This window comes from Ochotona princeps, chromosome 4 (genome assembly GCF_030435755.1).
Source record: "Ochotona princeps isolate mOchPri1 chromosome 4, mOchPri1.hap1, whole genome shotgun sequence".
Classification (NCBI taxonomy): Eukaryota; Metazoa; Chordata; class Mammalia; order Lagomorpha; family Ochotonidae; genus Ochotona; species Ochotona princeps.
The window spans coordinates 2904522-2921670 of record NC_080835.1 but is presented as its reverse complement, the minus strand read 5'-3'; the positions used below and the strand labels follow the sequence as shown (position 1 = coordinate 2921670).

The following is a 17149-nucleotide window of genomic DNA, read 5'->3' as shown; positions in this document are numbered from 1 at the left end:
TTTTAAAAAATGCCACTTGGCACATCTCACATCGGGGTGCCTGAGCCAGGCCTCCCTTCCTGTGCATGCGTGCTCTGGGTGGCAGTGGCGAGGACCCCCATGACCAAGCCTGTGCCACACGCTGGAGGCACTGAGGCTGAGCCAAGCTGCCTGGTTTCTGCCTGGCCCCGTTCTGCCCGCAGCAGGCATTTGGGGAGTGAACCAGCAGATGGAAGATCTCTCTCCCACTCTGCGCCTTTTGGATAATTGAAATACATTTTAATTCTTTTATGAAAGAATTTATGGAAAATACTCCAGCCTCTTCTCTCCAGGAAAGAAAGTTTCTCTGAAACAAAACTGGCACAACGTTGCTAACAGAGCACTGGGCAGCCCACCGTGGAGACAATGAAGCTGGCAAGGCGACCAGCCGACACGGGGGCAGAGCAGAAAGGAAAGGCAGTAGTGTGCGCTGTAGCCAGGAAACAGGTGGGGCAAGCAGAGCGGTGAGGACACCTGCCATTCCCGGCCCCGTGCCACGACCCTGGCCCCTGGCGTGAGCCCCCGTCCCCCACATCAGCCCCCTGCCCCACACCACAGGGGCTGGGAGGCCCCTCAAGCTGGAAGGAGGAGGTCCTGGGGGCTTTTCACATCCATAAACCCCTGACCCAGTGATGTCCTGAAGAAGGTAGACTCACACTCAAGTCCATAAAAAAACTCCAGCTCAGGCCCGGCACTGTGGCCTAGCGGCTAAAGTCCTTGCCTTGCATGAGCCGGGATCCCATAGGGGCACCGGTTCTAATCCCGGCAGCTCCACTTCCCATCCAGCTCCCTGCCTGTGGCCTGGGAAAGCAGTCCAGGACGGCCTACAGCCTTGGGGCCCTGCACCCATGTGGGAGACCCCGAAGAGGCTCCTGGCTCCTAGCTTTGGATTAGCTCAGCTCTGGCCATTGGGGCTGCTTGGGGAGTGAGTCAGTAGATGGAAGATCTTCGTCTCTGTCTCTCCTGCTCTCTGTAAATCTGACTTTCCAATGAAAAAAATAAATTAAAAAATTTTTAAAGCCTCCAGCCTCCAATCAGACTGGCGCCCGATCCATTCCAGTGACACACCCACACTCCTGCCACTGTCCACTCCTGTGTAAATGCCTCTTTGTGTGTGGAAAAGACGCTTCCATCCGCCACTCACTACCAACACTACACGTTTCCCTTCACATGTCTGTTGCCCATGTCTGGGGATGCCCACCTGCCTGTGTGTGGCATCAAGGCTGTGCTGAATATATGAGCCAACCTTGGCACCCCATACGTCTGCCCCATGGGGCTTCCAATTGTGGATAAAACAAATTAATTCATTTAAAAAAGCAAAACAGGCAGGGAGGAAAGTTTCGGAAAAACAAAACAAAAAAAGACTCTCTTCCCCCAGGGCCTCCCTACTCTTTTAGCAACCATGACAAGGCCCTGGAGACAGCACACCTGTCTGGCAGGGTTCCCTCCGGGAAATTATGAACTTCCTAACGAACCGCAGGGCAGATGGCTAGGGCTCTGTGTCTATTAGCTGTGCCAGCTGTAGCAGGCCCCAGGAGGGCAGCTGCAGGCCTTGAAAATCAGAGGTTTCCCTGGGATTCGATGAGACTCTCAAAGAGGAAGCTAGAAAGAGAAGCAAACAAAAAGATCCTCCCCTCCACTAGCCCACTGCCATACCGCCCCTCCCAGCCCTGCCCAAAGCCCACAGCAGCCCGCCCCGCCCCGGCCAGGCCACAGCCAAGCCCCTGAGCTTCATCCATCTGCCAGCCTCAAACACAGGGCATGCTGACAGAGGGGTCGCCAGCAGTCCCTGGGCCACTGCACCCAATGCCAGCCCCAACTCCCCTGGGATTGGTAAACTTGGCTCCTGGCCCCTGGCTCCCTCTATGGGGGCGCGCACCCTCCGTCCAACGGAAGAAGCCAGAGAGGCAGCCGATGTAAGCACAGTCGGGCTTTGTTCAGGCTGTGCTTCCCAGGCACAGCACTGGCTCTTGTTAACTTGCCCATCACCTCCGTGGTGTCCTTACCATCATCTACGGTGGCACATGGGGAACTCCCTGGGACGGGGGACCCAGGGAACCCCCAGTCTGTAAACAGCAGCTCCGGGAGCAGGGAGAGGAACCACCACCTGCTGGAATCTGATTTCCTTTACAACCGTCTCAGTCAATAGAAGATGAGGTTGTACCTGCTGAGGAAACGGGACTGCACATGTGTGGGGGACTGGACCACAACGCCCAGGGCCAATTCTCAGCGTGCAGCAAAGCAGCTTATAAACAATCTTAAAAGTTATTTTAAAAATTAAATCAAAAAATGTATTTAAGGGGCTGGAAAGGTGGCATGGCCGGTAAAGCTGCCACTGGTAATGCCAGCATCCCACAGAGATGTTAGCTTTGTGTGTGTGTGTGTGTGTGTGTGTGTGTGTGTTTATTTAAAGATTTATTTTATTTTCATTGCAAAGTCAGACATACAGAGAGAAGGAGAGACTGAGAGGAAGATCTTCCGTCCGATGATTCACTCCTCAAGTGACCGCAACGGCCGGTGCTGCGCCAATCCGAAGCCAGGAGCCTCTTCCAGGTCTCCCACGCGGGTGCAGGGTCCCAAGGCTTTGGGCCGTCCTAGACTGCTTTCCCAGGCCACAAGCCGGGAGCTGGATGGGAAGTGGAGCTGCCGGGATTAGAACCGGTGCCCATATGGGATCCCGGCACATTCAAGGCGAGAACTTTAGCCACTAGGCCACCGCGCCGGGCCCAATGCTAGCTTTGAATCCCGGATGTTCCCTTTTCTTCCAGCTCCCTGCTGACAGCCTGGGAAAGCAGCAGACAACAGCCCCAGTCCTTGGGCCCCTGCCACCCACATGGGAGACTGGGGGAAGCTTCTGTCTCCAGCCTGGCCCCGTTGTGGCCACTAGAGCCACCTGGGGAATGAACCAGCAGGTGGAAGATCTCTCTCTCTCTCCAACTCTGACTTCTAAGAATAAGTAAATCTTTTAAAAATGTTTTAAAATGTTAAGTTATTAGAAAGCCTTTCCAAGGTGTAAAGAGTCTTGATGCAGTAAGCCAGAGTACAGGTGAGGGTATGCCCTAGGCCTAAGTCCCAGGGACCTAGGGGGCGCTCTGGGACTCCCTGGCTTCCGTGGCACCGACGGGCCCAGGACCAGGGACCTGGGTGTGGCCCGAAGCTGCCGTACCTTGAACCGGATGAACTTCTTCTTCCAGGAGTGCAGCCCGGAGAGGCAGATCTGCTTCAGGGCCTCATGGCTCAGCCGCAGGTCGATGCCGTCTGGGGTGACCGTGAACTGGAAGGCCACGGCCTGGTGAGCCTCTGCCATCTTTAGGGGTTACCTGGGGAGAAAAGCAGACACATGTCAGTGGGGAGCAGCACCCTGGCACTGCCAACCTCCCTGACCACAGGTCACTGCTAAGGGCCCCGGCCCTGCCCCATCTCCATGCCAGGGTCCCAGGCCCCACCGACCCTGCCGGACACGGGGAAGACCCTGCAGCCTCCTGCCACACTGGCCAGAGCCCCGACCTTCAGGGCTGACCCTGCACCAGCATGCAGCACCAGGGCCCCAGGCGCACCTGTGGGCACTGCTCTGAGGAACTAACACCTTCCCAAGAGCACCCCACACACAGAACCCTCAAGGGTGGGTGCTCACAGGGTGGGGCCTTGCTCTGGGACCCCACCGGCTCGGCCGGCCGTCCCAGGGGCTGCCAGGCACCTGCAGTGGCTCACCCCATCCTGGAGCTCAGCCTCCCTGCCGCCGCCCTCCCTCACGGCCCCTGGGACTGTGCCGGTGCCAGGGATGGCTCCCCACTCCCATCTGATGTGTGATGCATCTTCCCAGTGCTCCTACAAAGCACTGAACGAGTAAGACAAAATACCAAAGAGAAGAAAAATATACCATCGTGGGGTGAGCACGGGAGGCGGCGGGGAGGACGCCCGCGGCCTGCAGCAGAGCACCTGGGGCTCATGTTCCTGACTCCAGCTTCCTGCAAACGAGGACCCCGCGAGGCGGCAGTGACAGCTCGAGGCACCACGTTCCTGCCACCCACGATGCAGATGGACTTCCTGGCTCCTGGCACTGGCCTGACCAAACCCTTGCGGGAGAGGCGTCTGGGAAATGAACCAGTGCATGGGAGAACTATTTCTCTCTCTCTGAAATCCATCAAAAATATTAACAGCAAATACCAGGCCTGTCCACCGGGTCTGCACCACTCTGGCCAGCCAGCCACACCCTCTCCCAGGGGACTTCTCCTTAGACAGCTGGCCACACCCCTTTCCCCATGGGCAAGGACTGAACCTGCCGCCTCCAGCAGCTGACCTTTCTCCAGGAGTGTGTGGGGACAGTGTGGGCCCCTCTGCAAGTCTCCCCAGACACCCGGAAACAGTATCCAGAGTGACTGAGAAATGACATGGTGACATGGCCCCTGTGGCTGCCCAAGGCTTGAGCTCACATCAGGCCCTTCCTCCATCACCCGCACCAGGCCCCTCTTCCATCACCTGCACCAGGCCCCACCTCCATCTCCTGCACCAGGCCCCGCCCCACCTCTACCACCCACATCAGACCAGGCCCTTCCTCCATCACCCACACCAGGCCCCGCCCTGCCTCCATCACCCACACCAGGTCAGAGGTTCCTAAGGTCCCTTTACAAAGTGTTTCCTCTACGTAAACAAACAAGGAAGGGCAACACATGAGGAAGCCACATTCATGGTCAGTGTCCTCCAGGCTGGGGCGGGAAATCCAACGGAGACAGTGGCCAGCCGGGGCTGCCATGACCAGTGCCGCAAACGCAGGATACGATTCTGTGAGGGCTCAGGACAGCCCCTCCTGCCCAGGCCCCCAGCCGGCTCGCCTCACCTCGCCCTCTTTGTAAACGGCACAGTGGCAGGGGTGGCAGAGATGCGGGCACTGCAGGCCAGCCCAGGGCAGGGAGGGCACAGTGAGACAGGGTGTGTGTGGTGGCGTGAGGCCCCAGGCAGCACCACACTCTCCAACAGCAAGACCATTCTTCTGTCTTGCGTGTTTTCAATCAGGGTTGGCAGCTCACAGGGAGGTATGTGACAGCACCCACACCCCCACCCAAGAGAGGCGACACACAGAACTTTCTCTGCACCCATGGGGTACAGCGCCACTCCCAGCGCACTTGCTAAGCTCTGAACAGAAGATACCACCTCCTCAGGCCTGCTTGGAACGCTGGGCTGGTCTCATGCGCACACACAGCTGGGCGCCCTTGCATTGCAGTTTCGTATGCACGCCTGCAAGGGGTGCACAATGCTCCCACATCTACCACAGCTGCTGGTCACCTGCCTCCGATGCACAGCCTGCCCGGAGGTGCCCATGTCCACCCATGCTGCCCAGCTCTTGCATTCCGGGTTCTGGTACACGCCCTGTTCCCAAGGCAGCTGTGCCCATCGACACGGCCACGTACCCACTGGCCCTTGCAAATGTCCTGCTCGAAGGTGCCCGTGTCCACCTACGCAGCCCTGCCCCTGCATCCCGTCCCTCGTGCACGCCCTGCCCAGACGCCATGTCCACCCACGCTGCCCCGGCCCGGCACTCTGCCAAGTCACCCAGGCGCCTCTTGTCACTTCACAGTTACCAACAAAGGCGTGGCAGGTGACTGCACATGCTGGAGCATGACCATAATTTAATAGCAGTGGAGGGGGGCCTCAAAACAGTGTGAGTGACAGCAGCTGCCAGCCAAACCCATGGCCAGTGTCCTTCCGCCCTGCCTTCCCTCAATGATCTGCCCAGTGTGCCAGCTGAGCCCTTGCTAAAAGCCTGGTCAGCAGCTCACCGGCCTGTCTCTGTCTCCCGAGCTGGAATGTGGGGCAGTCTGGCTGCCCTTCTCACCTGGCCCTAGCCGGCCCAACACTGTAGGCCAAGGAGCTCCAAGAAGGCAGCTGCCCTACGCTTTGCCAGCTTGGCCTGGCTTGTGCCAGTCCCTCCACTCATGTGTTGGGACACGCCCATCTCTGCCACCACAAGGCCTGAGGGCAGGGCTTCCAGGCACAACCTGCCCAGAGGCACCTGCCCCTCCTCTCTGGCCACCTTCCACTGAGGGCAAGAGGCCAAGGGTACCTGGCAGGACTCCCTGGCGTCCCAACCGCTCCTGCTGTGCCACTGGATCAGCACAGCTGGGAGTCCCAACGCGCTGGGAGAGAAGGGCCCAGAGGCCAGCTGTGTGGGCTCCAGCTGGCAGGCCAGACCCAGGCCTGGGGCCAGGCTGCCTCCCCTGGGCAGCCATTTCCTCACCCTTCAGCCTGGCAGAGCCTGCTGTAAGGTGGGCACTCAGGGCTGGACAAGCTCATGCCCCTCACCTTCACAGGCAGCCAGGGACCATATCACACCCCCCATACAGTATGTAATCTTGGTCTCCGGGGCGCAGCCCCCAAGGAAGGTCAGCAGGCATGGCCACTGTGGCCCCTCGCCCCACTGGCCAGGCCACTCCATCTGGATACCCTGCATTCCAGGAGTCTCCCAGGCCCTGCCTGTGCACTCAACTCCCAACTTTTGACTGTGCCAAAGGATTTGGTGTCCTTTGGCACAGAAGATGAACCTGGCCACCTCCCACCTCCTGTGTCCTCCCCACCACTGCCAGCGCCAGCCTTTCCCAGGCCTGAACAGACCAGGACTGTTCCTGTATCACTCTCCAGCTGCAGCTGCCATGCGTGGGCACACTGTCCCAGCTGGGCTGCACTGCCCCCTGCCCACCACACACACACACACACACACACACACACATCACCCTGCTCAGAGGCTCTCACGTCCACGTCCTACCACCACCACCAAGGGCTGGCCCATTTGCAACGCATCTCCTTCTGCCTACAACTCTGAGACCCATCACAGCCCCGAGCAGGGAAAAGTCCTGGCTCCACATGCAGCTGACACAGCACAAGCGTTGGGCTCAGTGCGCACCTGTGCCTGGGGAAAAGCTGCGCACACTGCACGCCAAGCAACAGCAGGAGACAGGAGGGTAAGCAAAGGCGACAGGGAAACTGACATGGGCGCAGCAAGGGAGCTGAGCCCCTCCATCTGCCGCCACCTTGCTCCCCTTGGGCCTGGCACGATGGTTCAGGGGCCAACTACTCCCTCATTCCCCTTGAGTCATCCCGGAGCCCAGCCATGGGTCTCTGGGCTCCAGTTCTGCACCCGAGGGAGCCGGGTAAGACTCGCCTCTGAGTGGCCAGACCGCCTGCTGCTCCCCACCAGCAGGCCTGGCTAGCGACACAGGGTCCCCTATAGGCCACTCGGCATCCTCAGATGAACCCGGGGACACCAGATGGTCACAGTGGCAGCGTCGTTCGGCTGCTGGAGGGCCCAGAAGTCCAGGGCACCCCAGCCAACAGGCCCTGTGTGCCCGTGGGCATGGCTTGCTCGCAGTCAGGGAAAGCACACTGACATGGCTTTATAATTTTTTTTTTTAATTTACTATGAGCTAGCACTACGGAGCAGCAAGTTAAATGTCTTGACCTGAGATAGTTCGAGTCCCAGCTGCTCTACTTCCAATCCCGCTCCCTGCTAATGGCCCGGAAAAGTGGAGGATGGCCCAAGCGTATGGGCCCCCTGCACCCACGTGGGTCATGTGGTTGGGGGCAAACCAGCAGACAGAAGATTGAGCTCTGTCTTTCCTCCCAATTTAGTCTTTCAAATAAAAAACAACCAAATCTTTTTAAAATAAATATTATGTAAAAGCAAAAGAGACACAATGCTATCTTCCGCACACTGGCTCACTCACCATCAAATGCCCAGTGCAGCATGAGTAGGCCAGGCTCAAGGCAGGAGTCAGGGGCTCCCCTAGGGCTGGCAGGCACCCCGTCAGCTCCCTAGGGTGCTGCAGTAGGACGTGGAACAGCACTGCAGCCCAGGACACCCCTAGGGATCTCAACCACCGCCCCAATGTCCACACCAGGAATCGATTCAAAGAAGCATGTGTGGGAAGGACACGAGCCCTGAGTGGCTGGGTCAGGTCAGGGTGACCAGCCAGCAGAGGGTCACTGCCCAGGCCCACACTGGCATGTAGGCACCTGGTGTGAACCCACTCCCCAAAGCGCACAGCTGAGACCACACCGCTGAGTCCATGCCTCCTCGGCTGTCCCCCACCCTTCTAGCCACGTCCGCCATGTCTCCTATTTCTTGCAGGGCCTGGTACCCATGTCTCATGTTTCTTTTCTTTGCACCTGGCTCCGCTGGGCCCCATCCTGCTCAGGCTAGGCCCCTGGACCCACAGTGGCAAAGTATGGGCAGACTCAGCTGGTCCCCGAGAGACCTGCGGCTCCTGCGCTTGTGGGCACAGGGCTTTTACTCCTCGTGCCGGGACTGCCTCCCACAGCTGCTAGTTATGCAAGGACACAGAACTCAGTTCACTTCTCTCACAGCAGGGCCCAGTGTGTTGGCACAACTGGTTAACCTTACACCTCCAAGCGCTGTCACCGCAGCCCAGCAGCGACACTAAAAACGCCGAGTCATACTCTTGGGGGTCCAGGAAAGCCGGCAACCAGACCTCTCACTGCCAAAAGCGGCTGCGTTTAAAACCTTCTTTCCGCTGAGCCTGTACGCATTGGTCTAAGCTTTCCTGCCCGCTTCTTCCGCCACCCTTCCTCGCGTTTTCCGCCACCGTCCTTCCCACATTTCTTCCCTTACTCTCTGCTTCATTCCTGTCTTTCTCCTCGCCACCCCCCAGTCTCCTCGTTGCCCCCGAGTTTGTCGCCGTGTCGCCCTCCCAGTCCTTCTGTTGTCGTCTGTTCCGTCCGTCCGTCCTCTGTTGTCCGTCTGCCTGTCCTCCCACTAGCTTTTTTTTTATATGTATTATTTTTATTGGGAAGGCGGATATATATAGAGGAGGAGAGACAGAGAGGAAGATCTTCCATCCGATGATTCACTCCCCAAGTGAGCGCAATGGCCGGTGCTGCGCCAATCCGAAGCCAGGAACCTGGAACCTCCTCCAGGTCTCCCACAAGGGTGCAGGAACCCAAGGGTTTGGGCCATCCTCGACTGCTCTCCCAGGCCACAAGCAGGGAGCTGGATGGGAAGTGGAGCAGCCGGGATTAGAACCGGCACCCATATGGGATCCCGGCGCGTTCAGGGCGAGGACTTTAGCCACTAGGCCACAGTGCTGGGCCCTCTCCCACTAGCTTTTACCCACTACTTTTATATAGTTCTCCACCAATCACTTCTCCCCGTGGGTCCACTTCGTGCTATGTGATTGGCCAGTTATCACTATGGGGGAATTAGCCTATCCTGTTTACCTGCTGGCAAGACCAGCTCCGTCTCCTGGCCCTGGGCCAGCCGCCATCTTGCAACGGCCCCTCCCAGTCCCAGGAGCAGCTTTAGCACCTCGCTCCCCACAAAGCGCAGCATCCCACATGGGTGCCGGTTGGAGTCCCAAGTGTTCCTTGTCCCATCCAGCTCCCTGTTTGTGGCCTGGGAAAGCAATAGAGAATGGTCCAAAGCCTTGGGACCTGCACGCATGTGGGAGATCCAGAAAAAGCTCCTGACTCCTGGCTCCTGGCTTTGGTCTCTCCCAGCTCCAGCCATTGCGGCCATTTGGAGAGCGAACCAGCAGATACAAGACCACCAACCCTTCTTCCCTCTCTGCCTCCCCTGCTCTCAAATAAATAATGTAAAAAGGAAAGAAAGTGAAATCAGTAAGTTTCCATCTTGGTCAGCTTTCCTTCATTTTAGTAAGCTGGCTCACTGCACACCCACGCCCTGGCCACTGGAATATTCTCCGTCTTGACCACCAACCCCTTTCCACCCTGACACCGCCAGCTCAGGGGCCAGGGGTCTGTGAATCGGAGCGAGCGCTGGCAGCCAGCAAGGGGCAGGCGGCTCCCACTACCTGCCTGGGGTGGCCCTGGAGCCCGCTGAGGTTGGGGGGACCCAGGCGGGCCGAGGGAAGTGGGTGAAAGGTCGGCAGGAGGCTATGTTGAACATAAAACCCGCCCAGGGAACAGCAAGATGGGCAAATTGCCTCTGTCATAAAAAAAAAAAAAGAAACAATACAACTGGCTATGCAAGGACAGAGTGCGGAGGCAGCAAGCGTGCGCAGCAGCGGCGCTAAGGTAATGTGTGCAGGGCTGGCAGGTGTCCTGACAGAGCACGCGTGGGGATGCTCGGGGCAGCCAGGATAAGGACCATAGTCCTTTTATCAAACTCTAGACAAGATGAGCTGTGCGCCCCGGCCCCTATCATTTTAGTAACGTGTTTGACTTGGGTCTGCTCATTAAATTACCACAAGAATCCTAGACAATGGGTATTACTGCTAACTCCATGTAGCTTTTAATTAATTTATTTGAGAGAGACCCACTATTCTCTGGTTTACTCCCGAATGCCTACTGGGGCCAGGGCTGAGTAGGGGCTGGCGTCAGGTGCCTTGGAATGCAGTAAGTCTCACCCGCAGGTGGCAAGAGCCCAGCTATGGAGCCACCGGAGTCGCCTCTGAGGGTCTGCACCAGCAGAACACGGGAGTCAGCGGCCAGGGCCAGGACTCGAACCCCCAACTTCCCACACGGGGTGCAGGCAGCCTGACTCCAATATCCATGAGAAATCCAAGGCGTGGTTGTCCAGAAGCCTGCCCAAGGTCACGGCTGGGGAGCAGTTGCGCAGTTCCAGGCCAAACTCCAGAAATGTTTTTCTCGCCTCCCAAGGTGAATGGTAGATGCTACTTAACACTCCCAAGGTTACAACACAGATATAAAATTAGGTCACTGTTGTTACCCACATGCGGTGGCAGCCAGCTGTAAAACTGCAGTAACTACACGCAGGACTGGGGCCAACTCTAAAATTATTCCGATGCTCCAGTCTTCAGGCTGGGATTACACAATTCACACAGTACATAGAAAGGAGAGCTCTGCCTTCTAGTAAAATCCAGGTCCCACGGCGCAGGCGGTCTAACGGTCCACAACTGGGCAGGCCCAGCCAAAGGGCCCAGCCTGGCTCCCTGGGCGGCAGCGAGTGTGAGCCCATGAGCCGCTGCTCAGCCAAAGCCAGTTCCCGCCTCCAAGGCCGGCTCCACCTGGGGGAAAACCCATAACTGCCACGCGTGATGACCCAGGCCGGCCTCACTGCCACCTTGAAAAACTTCAAGGAAAATGTGAGGAGCATTCTAGAAGGGTAGCACCAGCCCTGGGGATTCTGCACTGCAGCAAGATTCTTGACTTTACTCAAGTCAGGTGCGGGCAAAAATGAGCAATAATAGTGACTGAGCAACAACAAAAAAGACACTTCTCCCGGACTACTGCTAGCCACGTCATCATTCACTTGGTCCCAACTGGGCCCTTGCACTTTTCCAGCAAATGTCACACGCATGTTTCTGGAACCTGCTGGAAGCACCTTGGATGCAGCAACAGGAGGACTCCAAACTCCCGTTATGTGTTAGATGGTTTCGTGGTGAGGAGGCTGAGACCATCTTACGACATGCAAAGGCAGCTGGGCCCTGGGCAGAGACTTTAGTGCTGAGCAGGGCTGGCCGCCAGGGCTGGTGCCAGGTGCCGGCTCCAGGGAAGGGACAGGGCACAAGGATGCAAGGGCACAAGGGCACAGTTTCTGGGTATGACTGTTCTGGCAGAAATCAGGTGGAGATTAGGGGCCCACCTCTGGAAGCGCGGAGCCAGGTGAACTCTCAGGACAAGGAGTCATGAAGTGGGGCGGTCCCTTGGGGCCCTCCGTCTCCCTCGTGGGTTAGCACAGCTCTCATGGCTCGCCCCTGGGAGCAGCGTGTGTAACTTACCAAACCCTCTGATCCCCAAACTGTGGCGGATGCTGCCAGGGAGCTGTGCCCACAGCTGCTGCCCTTCACAAAGGAGTGCCCGACAACCGACAACCACCCAGCGCTGGCCCGGGGTGGGGCAGCAGACGGAAACTCCAAGTACACCGTCTACAGAATGCACCTGCGCCAAGCCCAGAGTCCCCTAAGCCTGGGTGCCCCTTGCTTTTACACACTCCATCTGACCTCTCAGTCACTGGGGCCCCATCAAACCTACTGACACAGGGCAGCAGGTGACAGGGCCTGTTGTCACACCCAGTCTGAGGGTGTGCCTGGGATGGGGAAGTGGCCAGTGAAAGTCCTCTAAAACCCAAGCTCTCTGGCTGCCTGTGGTCAGGAAGAGAGAGAGACCGCTCAGACCCGGTTCAAATCCCAGCTCCACCACTTGAACCTAGGCCTGGGAACCAACGCCACAGCCACTCACAGTTTGTTAGCTGGCATACAAAGTATGTGAACACTTGGGCCGGTATTGTGGTATCATGAGTAAAACCGCTGCCTGCAACGCTGGCCTCCCAAATGGGCACTGGTTCAAATCTCAACTGCTCCACTTCCAACTCAGTCCCCTGCTAATGGCCTGGGAGAAGCAGCAGAGGGTGGTCCAAGTGTTTGGGCCCCCACGTGGGACACTGGATGAAGCTCCTGCTTGGGCCTGGCGCAGCCTTGGTTGCAGTAGCCACTTGGGGGTGAACCAGCGGGCGGGGGGAGATCATTTCTTATGTATCTAACTCTGTGAAATGGGGTGTGTTTGGCCCACGGTGGTGAAGTTACCCTCTGTAGTCAGCGGAGGAGCTCACCGGGATCAGCGCTCTCCCTAGGTCACATGTGAGAGCACCTGGTGGGTGTGTGTACGTGTGTTCCCCCAAGAACGACCGATTGATTTGAAAGAGTTACAGACACAGAGGTGGCATTCTCCCTCCACTGGTTCACTCCCCCAGTGACCGCACTCATTGACGGGTGCTGAGTCACCCCAAAGCCAGAGCTCCGGCCAGGTCTCCTGTGTGGGCAGCCGGGACTGCGTCCTCGTGCCAGCATCCTCCGCTTCCGGCTGTGTCAGCAGCCAGGCGCCCTGTCTGGGGATGCCGGCGTCCCAAACGGCAGCTTTAGTCATCACGCTGGCCCCTTCTGGTCCTCCTTTTTTTAATGTTTATAATTTTCTACAATGTTTATTTTTGATGATGTTAACCTGGTTAAGGAGGCACGCCCCTGTGGACCACTGATTAGAGTGAGGAGGGTCAAGGAATGAGCAAAAGGGGACAGGGATACTCTCAGCAGCCCAACCACACCAGTACCCGGGGATGGTGGACGGCCACCCATGTCACACCAGGGAAGTCTGCACTGCCCTTACAAGCCCCTTCCTGGTCTTCCTTCAGTACCCACCTGGACGCTCACTCTGCACCACAGAACACGCAGGAAGGGCAGTGCAGGACCTAGCAATGACTGCACCCGCAGACTCAGGGACAGCAGGAACCTCACATGAGCCTCAGGGACCTGGGACAGGTGCCACGGACATCAGACACGCACAAAGTCCCTTTCCTCCCCGCGGTGAGGCAGTGTCCCTGAGAGGAAGGACAGGAGCCAACCCATGTGCGAACCCCCCGGGGCAGCCAGCCCAGCCTGTCCCCTGGACAGAGACACTGTGGCCTTCACCATGAACTTCCAGAGAAGTCCTGGCCACAAGACAGGCTGTGACCCACACAGTGCTGCTGGCCCCTGGAGCCTCAGGGACCTGATGTCCCCCTGATGTTTGCATGGGGTCATAGTTGAAGCTTACAAACAGGCAGCAAATATTTGAAATCGGATGAGCAGAAAACTTCCCTCACTTGTGTCAATGTTAAAACATGTTCTGGGGGACAGCCGCCTATCTCCCCTGCCCCCCAACACGCCCTGGGGTAGTAGGCTAATCCTCAAATCCTCAGCACCCCATATGGGCACCAGTTCAAGTCCCAGCTGCTCCACGTCTCATCCAGCTCCCTGTCGGGGAAACAGTAGAGGATGGCCAAAAGCCTTGGGACCCTGCACCTGCATGAAAGCCCTGGAGGAAGCTCCAGGCTCCTGGCTTCGGCTCAGCTCCGGCCTTCATTGCCACTTGGGAAGTGAACCAGCAGGTGGAAGATCTGTCTTTCCTTTCTGTAAATGGCTTTCAAATAAAAAAGATTTAATAAGAAAAAAAGCGGCAGCGTGGGCTGCCCACCCCCCCAAATCACAGTGCCGGGGACTCTGGTCCCTTCCAGCTTGCTGCCCACCGGTCCCCGGGGAGGCTAGGGGCTGGCTGGAGCGCAGGGAGCCATGTGCGCCCACCGGGCACAGCCTTGACTGTGGTGGGCATTTGGGAAGAGAACCAGCTGACTGATGCTTTACCTTCCAAAGTAAAACTGGGGTCGTGGGCCCGGCGGCGTGGCCTAGCAGCTAAAGTCCTCGCCTTGAAAGCCCTGGGATCCCATATGGGCACCAGTTCTAATCCCGGCAGCTCCACTTCCCTTCCAGCTCCCTGCTTGTGGCCTGGGAAAGCAGTCGAGGACGGCCCAGTGCACTGGGACCCTGCACCCGCGTGGAAGACCTGGAAGAGGTTCCTGGTTCCCGGCTTCGGATCGGCGCACACCGGCCCTTTGCGGCTCACTTGGGGAGTGAAACATCGGATGGAAGATCTTCCTCTCTGTCTCTCCTCCTCTCTGTATAATCCGGCTTTCCAATAATAATAAAATCTTTAAAAAAAAAATGGGGTTGTGCACAACCCGCATTGTCCTCAAAGTAACTACCCCACTGGCTGCTGACAGGGAGGGGGTCCCCCCCAGTAGTGAACCCTGCTCATCGTCAAATCCACGGTCCCAGGAGAGTGCAGGGTGGGAACCAGCGAGGGCATCCCAGGGGGACGTGCAAACCCGGGACAACCCCTGGGCCAGATGACTTTGCCCTTGACCCTGCAGGGTGCTCAAGCGGAAGTGCCCAGGCTTCCCAGAATCCTGGGGCAAGGGCAGGTTCCTTCAGCCCAGCTCCCTCATCCTGGCTCCCTCAGCTCGGTCCCTCAGCCCTTCTCCCTCAGCCCTTCTCCCTCACCCCTTCTCCCTCGGCCCGGCTCCCTCAGCCCCTTCTCCCTCGGCCCCTCGGCCGGCTCCCTCGGCCCTTCTCCCTCACCCCTTCTCCCTCGGCCCGCTCCCTCCCGCCGCGTCCTCCCGCGGCCTCCAGCCCCGCCCCGCCCCGCCCCCGGCGTCACGTGACGGCGGAGAAAAGTAGGGGAAAGGTTAGCGGGACCCGCCCCCCCCCCCCCCCCCCCCCGCGGCCGGCGCGTCCCGGGCGCTCAGATCCTGTTCCACCGGCGGTGCCCACACAGCCCTTCCGGAGCGAGCCGGCGGCCACGCGAGCGACCGCGGGCTGCCCTCGCCGGGAAGGCCGGGCCTCGCCCCGCTCCGGGGCAGCGAGAGGAAGTTGGCTGCGGCCGCCGGGCGGCAAAGGCCCCGGAGCAGAAGCCGGGCGCGGCGCCCGCCGAGTCTCGAGCGCGGCCCTCGGGTCTTCGCCTGCGGAGAAACTAACGGAGTGTTTAAGAATAGACTCCCCGGAGGCCGGGGTGGGCGGCTCGCTGGTCCCTCCACGTTGGGAGGCTTGTTTTCGGTACCCACTGGGAAGGTTACTTTGGCCCGGGGCCCGCGCCGAGCTCCGCCACTCTGACGCACGGCGGGTGCAGCCCTGGACCTGCCCATTCTTATTTCCCCCTGTTTCCAACCGCTGCGGAGATGAAGTGCTAGCGCAAGGTCAAGGCCAGCAGGGCCAGACCGGGTCAGCCTTGCTGGCTCCGGGTCCCCAGGCCAGCCTAGCCGCGACGTCCCCACCCCCACGCGCTGCCCGCGCCAAGGACCCGTGCTGCCAGCGTGTTTTATTCACTCGGTCTGCGGCGTAGCAGGAAACAAACACGCCTGCATATCTGGAATGACCAGAAACCAGACGCCCGTGCAACACAATCCACTTCTGGAAAGGTTAAACTGATTTTCATGTGGCTCAGCAACACAGCCAAAGTAACCGGTTTCCTGCTAACACCTGCTGGGGACTCGGGCGGGTCTGTGCTTAGCCGGCTGATTTGGGACTTAACTCCTGGGAGTATTTTGGTTAAAAAAAAAAATCAGCCTTCATCTGTTTCCTTCCACTGCTGGCACACATAGAAAGACAGGGGTACCGGTTGGGATCCAGGCTACCCCCCACTGGCCCCGGCCACTCGGTGCAACTCCTGGGGCGGGCGGGGGGGGGGCCAAGATCGCCCCGCCCCGCCACGGGATGCCCCCGCCTGTCCAGGCTGCAACCACCTGCCCCGCGCCGAGCGCTGCCCAAGGCTGGGGAAGCGTCCAGCTCGCTCTGCACCAGGAGCCCTCCCGCCCCGCGCGCCAAGGCGGGTCCCGAAGGGGGCAGGGTGGGCGTCGGCGGCGCGCCAAGCCGAGGGCCCAGCATCCCTGACGGTGCAGCCACACACAGGGCCGGCTCCCGGGCTCACCGACCCCTTGGCAGTCCTAACCCCAACCCACTCGGGGAGCCGGGACAGGACGCGGCCAGAAAGAAGCCGGTGACTCTCCCTGGCGCCGGGCCCGAGGCGTCGGGCCAAGTCCCGCGGGCGAGCATCCCTCCCGCGGTGGCCAGAGAGTCGCCGCGGACACAGCGACCACAGTCCCGGGGCGGACCCCAGACCCGATCCAAGATCTGGCCGGGGCGCGGGGACAGAGAGACGAGAGAAGAGGGGGAAACCGGCGCCCCGTCCGGCCAGGGCCGGGGGCCGAGCATCCCTCCGGTCGCCACAACGGAGTGGCGCGGACCCCAGATCCGGCACCGGGGGCGCGGCCTCCTCCACGCTCCAGATCCGGCTGCCCCTGGAGCCCCACGGGCGAGGCTGGGCTGCCCGCCCCGCAGCCCCGGTCCCGGCCGCGCTCCCAGGTCTCCCGGTCCGCCGCAGCCCGCAGGGCGCGCGCGCAGCCCTCCCTCCCCGGGGCGCGCGGCGGCGGCCGGCCTTACCGAGTCGGCGGACCGGCGGCGCGGCGGAGGCGTACTGAGCGAGCGGCGGCGCCGGGAGCCGGGGGCGGGAGGGCCGCGGGCGAGGCCGAGCGCACCCGACGCCGGCCGCCGCCGATTGGCTGAGGACGACCGTGGCCGCGGCGCGGGGCGGGCGGGAGGCTGGGGCGCGCGGCGGGGCGGGGCGGCGGGGGCGGGGCCCTGGCGGGTGCCCAGGGGACAATTGCGGGGCGAGGACACTGAGGTGCGCACCCTTGGTCTGTGCCAGGTGGAGTTTAGGACGAGCTTGCGCACTCTGCGAGCCTCGGTTTGCTCATCTGTGAAATGGGCCTGCTTGCTGGGCCGCCCCGATTTCTCGTAAAAGCGCTTAGCGCCCTACCGAGTTTATGACCTTAGTT

The 17149-nt window shown here is 59.8% G+C and overlaps 1 protein-coding gene across 2 annotated transcripts in view; it reads right to left on the bottom strand.

Moving 5' to 3' along the window:
• The window catches only part of LOC101518024 (carnitine O-palmitoyltransferase 1, liver isoform), a 54769-nt gene extending 37885 nt beyond the window's left edge, over positions 1 to 16884 (bottom strand). The window contains exons 1-2 of one of the 2 annotated variants that reach the window (XM_058662712.1): positions 16755 to 16884; positions 3185 to 3338 (exon numbers count right to left, since the gene is read on the bottom strand). In XM_058662712.1, the coding sequence (XP_058518695.1) occupies positions 3185 to 3325 (141 nt within the window). In that variant the 5' untranslated portion in view covers positions 3326 to 3338; positions 16755 to 16884. Of the gene's footprint in view, positions 1 to 3184; positions 3339 to 10394; positions 10416 to 16754 lie in introns of those variants that run through there. The other variant, XM_058662711.1, reaches the window with a different exon arrangement.
• Positions 16885 to 17149: the final 265 nt, after the last annotated feature.